General features: G+C 42.2%; 1 protein-coding gene across 1 annotated transcript in view; it reads right to left on the minus strand.

Annotated features, from left to right (window-relative positions):
• Positions 1–12,500, minus strand: part of LOC144499156 (kinesin-like protein KIF24) — a 69,086-nt gene that overhangs the window by 24,773 nt on the left and 31,813 nt on the right. Inside the window, exons 7-10 of the mRNA XM_078221240.1 lie at positions 11,003–11,124; positions 7,832–7,937; positions 7,052–7,123; positions 1,000–1,109 (exon numbers count right to left, since the gene is read on the minus strand). Of these exons, the coding sequence (XP_078077366.1) occupies positions 1,000–1,109; positions 7,052–7,123; positions 7,832–7,937; positions 11,003–11,124 (410 nt within the window). The remainder of the gene's footprint in view (positions 1–999; positions 1,110–7,051; positions 7,124–7,831; positions 7,938–11,002; positions 11,125–12,500) is intronic.

Genomic DNA, 12,500 nt, shown 5'->3' on the forward strand with positions numbered 1-12,500 from the left:
AAATCTCCCTCCGTAATGTCTGACTGGCCATGTTTTCTTCCATTGGTATTGAATACACTATCCACAATTTGTCAGAAGATTCCAACAGGGTGGTTGGTTTTGATCTTCCAGAGTTCCCTAGCTTTTCGAATATTCTCTATGGATTTGAAGGTAGCAAACATTTTCCCCACCTCGAATAGTGGGGATGAGAGGAAGCAGGTCTGTAGGCCAATTAGCCTTCACTAGACTAGTTCCTGGGATGGGAAGGTCAAATAGACTAGGTCCATTTTCCCAATAGTTTAGAAGAATGAAGGGTGCAAATCTCACTGAAAAATCTAGAATTCTTAAGGGGCTCATTCGTGTGACTGCTGTGAGGATGTTTCCCCTGGAAGTCTAGAGTCTAGTCACTGATTCCTCATTCAAAGGGTTGCAAATCTTTGGAATGCTCTACTCCAGAGAATCGTTCAGTTAATGAGAATATTCAAAACAAAGATTGATCATTTTTTGGATAGGGATTGTGTGAGGGAAGGTGGAGTTAAGATAAAGATCAGCTTTGATTTTACTGACTAGCGGAGCAGGTTCAAAGAGTCGAAAGGCTTATCTTTCCTCCTACTTTTTATGCTCTTATGAGAGAAAAACAGTCCTGGTATGTTAAGTATATCTTCATTTAATAGGTGGCATCAGTTTACCATTAGAACTAAGATTCAAATCCAACCCATCTTTCTAAAAACATACTCACAGTTCTAAATTCACAGCATCCAACTGTTCCTTAAATTATTCTAGTGTTGCTATCCACACTACATTATCTGGCTAATTCTATATATGCGTGTCACTGTGTGTGTGTATGTGTGTGTGTGTGTGTGTGTGTGTTGTGTGTGTGACAATGTGACATCAATCTTAATCTCAGTAATAAGCTTTTTGAGAAATTACAATTAAACCACTTTCTCAGATACCGCGGTGCAATTTTCTCATCATCTTAATATAACATTTGTCATAAAAGAGTTGCGACTTGTTGCTCACCTGTCTGCATAACGTAAAGTGTTCAGTGTGTGTTCTGTGGCTACGTGGCTAGGTGAAATATTAGCGATCATACAGGTCTTAGAATTCCCAACAAATGAGTCTTTCAATACCTTAAAAAAATGCACATATATATTTAAGGACAACTAAAATTTTGCATTTATCATTTGAAAAATAATATAATTACAATATTGACTAAAACAATTCAATTAATTGATATTTTGGCCTCAATTCAGCAGACAGAATGATTCCACACCTCAGTCAAATGGCACTGAAGACCCGATTCCAAAGGTTCCTCCCCTAGACCCTGCACACACCATGTTTGTGATGTGGAGATGCCGGCGTTGGACTGGGGTAAACAGGAACAGGCTGTCCCTTCGTCAGGTGGGTGGGAGTTCTGAACTCCCACCCACCTGACGAAGGGACAGCCTGTTCCGAAAGCTCGTGGCTTTTGCTACCAAATAAACCTGTTGGACTTTAACCTGGTGTTGTTAGACTTCTTACTGTGCACACCATTTTTGCCAGGGTGGAGGTTGGGGGAAAACACGATAGCCTTCGTCCCTAGCCAAGTTGGTCCAGTACAGCTAAAAGAATGGCATCTACCTAACAAAGTGGAAAGTGCTCATTTATGTCCTAGAAACATAGAGACTGGAAGCAGGAGTAGGCCATTCAGCCCTTCGGGCCTGCTCCGCCATTCATTCATTTGATCATGGCTGATCATTGAATTCAATATCCTGATCCCCCCTTCCTCCCATTTCCCTTGGTCCCTTTAGCCCCAAGAGCTATGTCTAATTTCGTTTTGAAATCAGACAATGTTTTGGCCTTAACTACATTCTGTGGTAGTGAATTCCACACATTCACCACCCTCTGGGTGAAGAAATTTCTGCTCACCTCAGTTCTAAAACTAGAACTAAAACTATTTTTATTTATTAGTGTCACAAGTAGGTTTATATTAACACTGCAACAAAGTCACTGTGAAAATTCCTAGTTGCCATACTCTGAAGCCAGTTCGGGTACTCTGAGGGAAAGAATTTAGCATGGCCAATGCTGCACCTAACCAGCACATTTGTGCTGTAGCTTTTCTATATTCGATAGCCTAGTAGGTAGGGACATGTTCTGCGCAACTTGTGGGCCGAAGGGCCTGTTTGGGCTGTAGCTTTTCTATGTTCTATGTTCTATTTTTCAGACTGTGGTAGGAAACCGGAGCACCTGGAAGAAATCCACGCAGACACGGGGAGAACGTCCAAACTCCACACACACAGTGACCGAAGCCGGGAATTGAACCCGGGTCCCTGGCATTGTGAGACAGCAGTGCTAACCACTGCCACCGTGCCACCCACAATGACTCCCCCACCATTGGGAACATTCTTTCTGAATCTAACCTATCTAACCCTGTTAGAATTTTGTAAGTTTGTATGGGATCCCCTCTCACTCTTCTAAACTCCAGTGAGTATAATCCTAACTGACTTAGTCTCTCCTTGTATGACAGATCTGCCATCCCAGGAATCAGCTTGGTAAACCTTCGCTGTACTCTCTCCATAGCAAGGACATCCTTCCTCCGATAAGGACACCAAAACTGCACACAATGCTCCAGGTGTGGCCTCACCAATGTCCTATACAATTGCAGTAAAACATCCCTATTACTATACTCAAATCCTTTCAGTGTGAAGGCCAACATACCATTTACAGAAACATAGAAACTAGAAGCATGACTGCAAGAGTGACTGATGGGACGGTAACTAGACACTTCGAAATTTTCCAGCTTTTAGTCTCCTAGCAACTAGGTATGTGTGTGTGAGTCTGTTGCTGCATGCTTTGTTTTACTTTCCTCAATTAAATGAAGTGCTTTTCACTTTGTCAAGAATTACAGCCATCAATAATCCCATTATGTTGGACCAAACTTGTAAATTTAGATACCTGATGCAGTGACGTGAGATATGGGAAGGGACCCTGTATCTTGTATTGTCGGATGTTCTAAAGTACTTTTTTCTGTTCATTAGTCTTTTGATTACAGCAATTTAAGGATTTGACTACCTTGGCACACAAAGGCTGATTCCAGCAGGCTGCACAAATGAAACCCATCTAAGATCCAGCCTGTGCTGGGTTAGCACAGTGCTGTGGAACACGTAGAGCTTGACAAGACATAGAAGATGTCCTGATCACCCATTGCATCTCGATCCATCTCCAGCCATCAAGACTTATCTTGCCACTGGATCAAGATAGGTCAGGACCAGAGAGTAGGGCTGACTATCCCTCACTACCACATAGTTTATAGAGAACTCTTATGAACATGTGAATTAGGAGCAGCAGCAGGCCATTCAGTCCCTTGAGCCTGCTCCGCCATTCAATAAGATCATGTCTGAACTGATTATGGCCTTTGCGTCATTTTCCCACTTACCCCTGGTGCCCTTTGATTCCCTTGTTGGCCAATAGTCTATCTGCCTCTGCCTTAAAAATATTCAATGACCCTGCTTCCACCACTCATTGGGGAAATTACACACCAGTTAGTTTAACATCTGTTGTTGGGAAAGTGTTAGAATTAATTATCAAGGAAGCAATGTCAGGGCATTTGGAAAGTCAAAACACTATCCATCAGAGTCAGCATGGTTTTATGAAGGGCAAACCCATGTTTAACTAATTTGCTAGAGTTCTTCGAAGATGTAACAAACAAAGTGGATAATGGGGATCCTGTAGATGTAGTATATCTGGACTTCCGGAAGGCCTTTGATAAGGTGCTGCACAAAAGGTTAATTCACAAGGTTAGATCACATGGGATTAGGGGTAATTTATTAGCTTGGATAGGTGACTGGATGATAGACAGAAGACGGAGAGTCGGGATAAATGGGTTTTTTTTCTGGATGGCAGGAAGTAACTAGTGGGGTGCCACAGGGTTCGGCCCTTGGGCCCCAGCTATTTACAATCTATATTAACGAGTTAGATACAGGGATAGAAGGCTCAATAGCCAAATTTGCAGATGACACAAAAATAAGCGGGACAGTAAGTTGCAATGAGGAAATAAGAACCTTACAAATGGATATAGATAGGTTAGGAGTATGGGCCAAAATGTGGCAGATAAGAATTTAATGTGGATAAGTGTGAGGTCATGCATTTCGGTCAGAAAAATGGAAAGGTGATTTGTTATCTAAATGGGGGGAGACTTTGGGGTGCTCCGGTACGGAGGGATCTGGGTGTCCTCATTCATGTATCACAGAAAACTAGCATGCAGGTACAGCAGATAATAAAGAAAATGAATGGAATGTTGGCATTTGTAGCTAAAGGAATAGAATATAAGGGTTGCGACTATACAAGGCTTTGGTGAGACCGTACCTGGAGTGTTGTGCACAATTTTGATCCCCTCATTTGAGGAAAGATGTGGTGGCATTGGAGGCAGTTCAGAGGAGGTTCACTAGATTGATTCCAGAGATGAAGGGTTTGTCGTATGAAGAGAGATTGAACAGTTTAGGCCTATACTCTCCGGAATTTAGAAGACGAGGGGAGATCAAATGGAGGTATACAAGATGATAAAAGGTATGGATATAGTAGACGTGGAGTGAATGCTTCCTATTGTGAGGCATTCTAGGTTGAAAGGTCATAGTCTTAGGATAGCAAACTTAAAAAAGCACATTGAACTCTTTTAGTCTATGTGGGAACAAGGAACTATCCAACTAGAGTAGAAAAATGTCTCCATTGTCCAAAGTACAAACAGAAAGAAATTCCCCAGTGTTGCAACAATCATAGAGGAATCTCATTCCTCTCTATCACTGGTAAAATGTTTGTCAGAATTCTTCTGAACTGCTTAGTGCAACATCTCGACCAAGATCTGATCTCACACAAGCACATTCCACTTGTCTCTTTGCTGCAGGGAAGACCTTCCTTGTAATCCTCAATATCTCAAAGACGGACATCAGAATGTGTAATCACAATCGTACATAACAATGGCCTCACCCTACGAATGCTAAGCAGCTTATGAAGCATGTGGCGTCCTGTAATGAGATAAGAATTCCAGCAGCACTCAATCTGCAGCAAGTAGACATGGTGCTGTCCTTTCAGGCGTTGCGGGGCGCGGAAGGCGGAGCACCTCCTTGTGAACCTGTTCCTGGGCCAGGCCAGATTCGCCATAAACAGGTCCAGGCAGTAGGCGACCAAGGAGGTCGTCCGACATGACTGTCTGCCCCTCTACTGCGGCACCATTCGTGGCCGGGTGTCCCTGCAGAGGGAGCACGCAGAGTCCACAGGCACCATCGGGGCCTTCCATGCCCGTTGGGCCCTGCAGGGGCTGGGGTGTATTATTTGACCCTTTTAATCACATTTTGATTTGATGTTTTAAGTTTCCTTTACACTTTGGTTTATTTTACTTGAGGCTGTGTGGAAATTAAGTTACAATAACTACGGCAGACAGCTCTATCAGCAAGAATGGGAAGTGCTTATGTGCAGACAAGGCCTGGGTGAGGTCAGTGGTTGCTTATTCAGAGAAGTGACTAATTTAACTTTGCATCAGTTTCTTAAACACTGTGTTCCCGTCCATGGCCGTAGCCAGGGGATGAACCAAAAATAAGTACAGGAACAAATACCGAAAACAAGAAATGGGGACATATTATGCTAATGATGGATTAGAAGGAGACAGTTTTCTATTGGAGAAGAAAGGACAACAGCTATACAATAATTGGTAAACTATGTATGTAAATTAAGGATTAGAACGTTGCTCGTTTCTCATTTGCTGTAATGAATTATAACTGCAAATCATCTGTATGAATCAACAGAACACCTAGCAGTGCATCCCACTGTATATGTGTTTTCCTTGTGCACAAGTAATAAAGCTCGGATGTTTGAGTACTCTTGGTGCCATAGTCTTGATTGTACCCAAGTCGACTACAGCTGCCCATTTTACTTTGTCCCTCAGTTTATTTGATTTAGTTTATTTGGTTTGCCAAAAAGATGTCTTTCAAGCATTGCTTCATCATTTTAATCGGCTATGGCAGCCTCCAAGACGCAGGAACACCACTGCAAACATCAATGCACTCATGGCAGTATGCCTGGAGCATTGCAAGGTACCTCAAGGAGAACAATCATCAGTAACAGGTTATCGCTTGACCTCCTGAGGACTGATCTAAATCTGGATAGCTGCATCTCTGCAAACGCCATATTTTATGTATGAATAATGTTCAGCTCTCATACTGATACTGAGAAGATATTGCGGTTGAGGATGCTGTGATTTGTCATTCCACAGCATGGAAGTGAGCCTGTGAGTCAGGTTACATTTGTGTGCACCGGCAGGACTTCAGTAGGACCATTAATACTAAAGGCCACTCATTAAATGCTCACTCTCATGCCATTAGTCCACTAATTCATTCTACTGGATAGCGTGGAGGCAGAGGGCTTGTTTCTTCTCAGGACCACTGCTTCACTTGCCACAACAAATCTTGGACTGTAGAGGGTGAAGGTGCAAACGTGTGTGGGCACCGGGACCTTGGACCATGAGGCAATTGCTGGGTGGATGAATCTCAGGCCATCCTGCCACAAGATTCTACCAGCTCCTCATTGATGCATCAGCAGATAGTCAGGCATGACAACCCACCATGCTGCCCGGCGGAATCACACCAACATTCCCTCCCGCCACCCCACTGGTCTCCAGAACAAGAAATTTCACCCAGAAATTCCCACTCAATGTAGCTTTAAACGTGAAGCACATATCAAGCAGGAATTTGAGGTTCAGATGTCAGTGCTTCACCAATCACGATTAATGCACTGGTCTCTACACTTGGATTCCTGATGCGCATTTCCATCATGCAAAGTTCTAAAATGGTCTTCAAAAGATTTCTTCTGTACCTCTTGCACATGAAGTTCTCAAATTGATAGCCGCGGGGATTGCTGTCTGCTATGTGAAAGCACAGATGTATTGCAGATGTAAATACATTGTGAAATGCTTCCAAAACCTGAGGTTGGAGTCACCAGTGAAAGTTTCAGTTCTTTTTTAAAAACGCTAACTGGTGTACAATGCTAAGTTTTATGTAGAGAAATATCTGTATAAAGTATTATAAGCAAACAAACAATTTACCAGTGTAAGCTTGCTTTGCCTAAAGGGTGTGTGAGGTTGCTCCTGGTCCAAAGCTCGGATACACTCTTTAAGCTAGAAAAGGAAGGAAAACAAGCACAATGTTGTTGCTGAATATGTGAATATTGAATACTTTGATACAAGTGAAATATCATTTTTATTTCTTGTCAGGATCATCTTCCTCCCAACTGAATTAAGAGTGTTATTTCACTCAATGTAAATTATCTAGAAAACAAACATTCCACCTCCCCCATCTTTTCCTCAATAATTCCAGATGTTGTTTAGTCAGGACACAGACTTGACTAACCAACTTCTTCATGATAAATCTCAAGGCTTTGCGGTCAGTATAAGGTATTGTAAATCCTCCAGGTCCCCTTTGAGATAGCTAATCTGTGCTGCCCAGCCAACCTCCTCCCACGCGCCCCCCCCCCCAATCCCCTTCTCCTCCCCACCCCTCTGATTCCCACTAACAATGGGACTCTGAATTCTGTCCACCTTATGACCTACTTTGGTGCTAATGGGAAACCTACAGGTTCGGCAATGTCTACCTGCCTAAAGGCTGGTGGGGTGAAATGAGGCTGCCAGTTAAAATCTGAAAGGCCTCATAATAAAACTCTTGGACGAAAGCCGGTCATCTCTACAGCTTCCTGTTGGCAATTAAAGTTATATCCTGCATTACACTATTGCACGGTGCAGCATATTAATAGAATATATCTCTCCTGGTTAATTGTATTTAAGTTTTTTTAAATTCTCTAGTAATGGTCATTTGTACAAACAACTTACGGCCAAGAGACTCTGATTTATTTCTGCTCCTTCAATTTTAGTTTGTTTGTCGGAATCCCTGGCATCAGCAGCTCTCTCACTCCCAGCTAGGTCGATGAAAGAAATCCTGGGCAGAGAATCAGTATAAGACCTGAAGTTATATTTGTTTGTGAACATGAATAAAGATTCCTGCTTTGTGGTGAAGACCAATGTTTTACTGAATTGTTTTTAAATGCTTGTTCTTAGAATGTGGGTAATATTTAGGCTCCTCTCTTATTGTCCAGGCAACCAGGTGGCTTGTTAGGCCACCTCAGATGGCATTAAGAATCAAACACAACACAGATAACTGTAGTTAGGTACAGTCATGGATTGAGTAGCAAGCCCCTTTACCTGAAGGACATCAATGAACAAATTATTAATTGGGTTTTGGGACAATCTGGCAATTTTCAAATTAACTTTTAAAATTAAATAATGATAGAACATAGAACATAGAACATAGAACATTACAGCGCAGAACAGGCCCTTCGGCCCACGATGTTGCACCGACCAGTTAAAAAAAAAAACTGTGATAGACTACAAATTATCAGTTTAATTGAATTCAATATTACAAATGTGGGACGTGAAATCTAAACTTCCGGGTACTATCTAGTACTAAAGCATTACCAAACCAACAGCAATGAATTGTATATTTCCAATATCATGGTCTTCTGTCAGCATATTCCATCATCACCATACATATAAATAAATAGTGGATCCATTATTTATGAAAATCCAGAGGCGTGAATCAGAAGACACAAATTCCACACAGCAACTTACAAATTTCAACTCAATTAAATAAATCTGTAATAAGTCGTCAGATTATCATAAAACTCATCTGGTTCATTAATGCACTTTTAAAAAATTATTCATTGTATGTGGGTGTCACTGGCTGGGCCAGCATCTATTGCCCTTGAACTGATTTTTTGATTTGATTTATTGTCACATGTATTAATATACAGATTTGTATTGTTTCTTGCGCGCTATACAGACAAAGCATATGATAAATACAGAAGTAGAGAGTGCAGAATGTAGTGTTACAGTCATTGCTAGGGTGTAGAGAAAGATCAACTTAATACAAGGTAGGTCCATTCAAAAGTCTGATGGCAGCAGGGAAGAATCTGGTACATGTCCTCAGACTTTTGTATCTTTTTCCAACGGAAGAAGGTGGAAGAGAGAATATCCAGGGGTGCGTGGGGTTCTTAATTATGCTGGCTGCTATTCCAAGGCAGCGGGAAGTGTAGACAGAGTCAATGGATGGTAAGGCTGTTTGCATGATGGATTGGGCTGCATTCACGACATTTTGTAGTTTTTTGTGGTCTTGGACAGAGCAGGAGCCATACCAAACTGTGTGTGATACAACCAGAAAGAATGCTTTTCATGGTACATCTGTAAATGTTGGTGAGAGTTGCAGTGGACATGCCAAATTTCCTTAGCCTCCTGAGAAAGTAGAGGCGTTGGTGGGCTTTCTTAACTATAGCATTGGCATGGAGGGACCAGGACAGGTTTTTGGTGATCTGGACACCTAGAAACTTGAAGCTCTCGACCGCTTCCATTTTGTCCCCGTTGATGTAGACAGAGGCATGTCCTCCACAACGTTTTCTGAAGTTGATGACAATCTCTTTCATCTTGTTGATTGAGGGAGAGATTATTGTCATTGCACCAGTTCACCAGATTCCCTATATCTTTCCTGTGTTCCGTCTCATCATTGTTTGAGATCTGACCCACTATGGCGGTGTCATCAGCAAACTTGAAAATTGAGTTGGAGGGGAATTTGGTCACATAGTCATAGGTGTATAAGGAGTATGGTAAGGGGCTGAGGACACAGCCTTGTGGGGCACCGGCACTGAGGATGATCGTAGAGAAGGTGTTGTTGCCTATCCTTACTGATTGTGGTCGATGGGTTAGGAAGTCTAGAATCCAGTCGCAGAGGGAGGAGCTGAGCCCCAAGCCATGGAGTTTGGAGATGAGTTTCATAGAAATAATTGTGCTGATGGATGAGCTATAACCAATAAATAGGAGTCTGGCGTAGGTGTCTTCATTATCTAGGTGTTCCAGGGTTGAATGCATGGCCAGGGAGATGGCATCTACTGTGGCACCGTTGCGGTGATATGTGAACTGTAGTGGATCGAGACAATCTGGGAGGCTGGAATTGATTTGTGCCATGACTAACCTTTCGAAGCACTTCATAATGGTGGATGTCAGAGCCACCGGACAATAGACATCGAGGCATGCCACGCTGCCTGGCTTTTCTTTTGTTCCGGGATCATGGTCACCTTCTTGAAGTAGGTAGAGACCTCAGCTTGGTGTAAAGAGAGGTTAAAGATGTCTGCGAATACCTCTGCCAGCTGGTCCACGCAGGATCTGAGCACTCATCGGCGTACCCCTTCCAGGCTAGTCATTTTCCGTGGGTTGACTGTTGTGAAGGCTGCTCTGGCGTCTGCAATGGTGACCTCAGATACCTTAGATACAGGTTCATCTGAGGCTTCCGGGGTAGAGGGCATGCTCTCGCTGGCCTCTTGCTCAAAGTGGGCATAGATTGCATTGAGCTCATCAGGGAGGGGTGCATTGGTGCCAGCGATTTTACAGGCCTTTATCTTGTAGCTTGCTAGACCTCAAAGGGCATTTAAGAGTCAAGCACATTGCTTTAGGTCTGGAGACACACGTAGACCAGAACAGGTAAAAACGGCAGGTTTCCTAGTCATCATAGACCTTTAGTTCCAGATTTTTATTGAATTCAAATTTGACCATATGCACTGGTGGGATTCAAACCCAGATCCCCAAGCATTAGCCTAGGTTATTAGTCCAGTGACAATACCACCATCTCCCCATTAAGGAGGCTGATCTATATCTGATGCCAGCCCCACAGCAATATTATTGACTCTAAGCTGGCCTTTGAAATGGTCTTGTAAATCCCTCATTGGTATGAGCTCCATTCTATCTTCAAGAGCAATTGAGAATGGGCAATAAATGCTCGCCTTGTCAGCAAACCCCATTTTCCATGAATGAATAAATAAAGGTAATGTTAATGTTCACATATACTATATCATGGATCAAATATATAAATTATTTGCCTGTTAAAATACAAAAATCATGTATTTGCTACAAATCCTACAGATTTTTAACTTTTATGAAATGCAAATAAGAATATTTTACCTTCCAACAATTGTATCATCTGAATTTTTAAGCTGGATTTGAATAATAGCATGTGAACGCGAGGAGTCTGCATTTATCCCAGAAGCACCTGTACTCCGTGCTTTACCACCCAAAGAAATCACCTGAAAGGAGATCCAAAACTAGCTAATAAAATCAAAGAATTATTTTACATATTTCATTTAGATCCAAAGCAAAATACATGCAGGGTTGAGTTACAGATGAGTATTTAGCTTATTGTTTTAATGTTTTTGGTAGTTACTGTTAAGTCAGTGGAAGTACTTAATTTACTGATTAGTTTTTTTTTTAAGTGGTTAGAGTTTTTGGGCATGAAATTATAATCATTCATTTTGGGTGCTATGAGTAGCTGTAGGCATGGTAAATAGTGCCTGCGATGCATCCGTACACTTATGGGGCAAGTCACGCCGTACATCATATTAATGAAGACATCAGCATATGTCACTGAAAGTATGTAGAATAAGCAAATCATGTCATTAACCAGTGTGTAAAGCCAATTTGACACCAGTAGTGCCATTTTGGCATCCAACATTCCAGTTGCCAGCATCCCAATATGCCTGTTGATTCAATTCTATAAATGTTTAGTGATCTCTAACACTGTTTAAACTTGCAAAATTCTGCAGGGAGTAGTGTGGCATGTTCTCAAGGAATATTGCTGACTTCAGGATTTGAAATAAACCAACTGCTCCCAGACATAGTTGCACTAGTAGGCATTCTCCTTGCCTTTGAGAACAAACCAAGGATATGTAGATCAGGACAAACTTCTGGAAGAGGCAGAGGAGGAGGAAAAGGAGAAGGCTGTCAAAAGGAGGACAAATCCATCCAGGCTGATAAGAGAACAATTCTTTGCACCTGAACCTCATGGAGTGACAATGTTGCAGACACTCGAACTTCAGTAAGGGCGTCATAACTGAAATTTGCCACTTGCTGGAGCAGTGGGTTGGGTGAGAGCTATCAAATGGACATCCCAGCTTCAGTGTGATTGAAGAGAACCATTTTCCAGCCTCAGCATGTCCCTGGAGATCCATCTTCTTTCTTCCATGGTAGGTCAGTAATGTTGGATGCCTTTTAAATATGGCACCCAGATATGGCAGCGGCACATGCACATTCAAGCCCGCCCCGCCTAGGAATACAGTGCTAAACCCCCGAATGCATAATTAATGAGGTCGGGGCCAGAAGATATGGCATGGTTTTCTGTTGGCCTCCACAGCAGGAAACATTCCTTGCCCCCGCCACAGGATTTAGTCCCAGATGGATGAACTCCACCTTACAAAACTGCTTCTTTAGCTGTAAATCCCACTGGGACATCTTGAAGTTGCAAAAGGTGCTAAATAAAATGCAAGCCTTTCTTTTTGTTTTACTTCATCCTTGGGAATAAAAGTTGGCTGACCTGCCTCACTGTGTAACACAGGACATTAAACAGAGTTTAGCAAACTGTAGAACTTTGTAAAGTTAATACTGGACCCAAGATCAAAAAAACTTT

This window comes from Mustelus asterias, chromosome 1 (genome assembly GCF_964213995.1).
Source record: "Mustelus asterias chromosome 1, sMusAst1.hap1.1, whole genome shotgun sequence".
NCBI classification, from domain to species: Eukaryota; Metazoa; Chordata; class Chondrichthyes; order Carcharhiniformes; family Triakidae; genus Mustelus; species Mustelus asterias.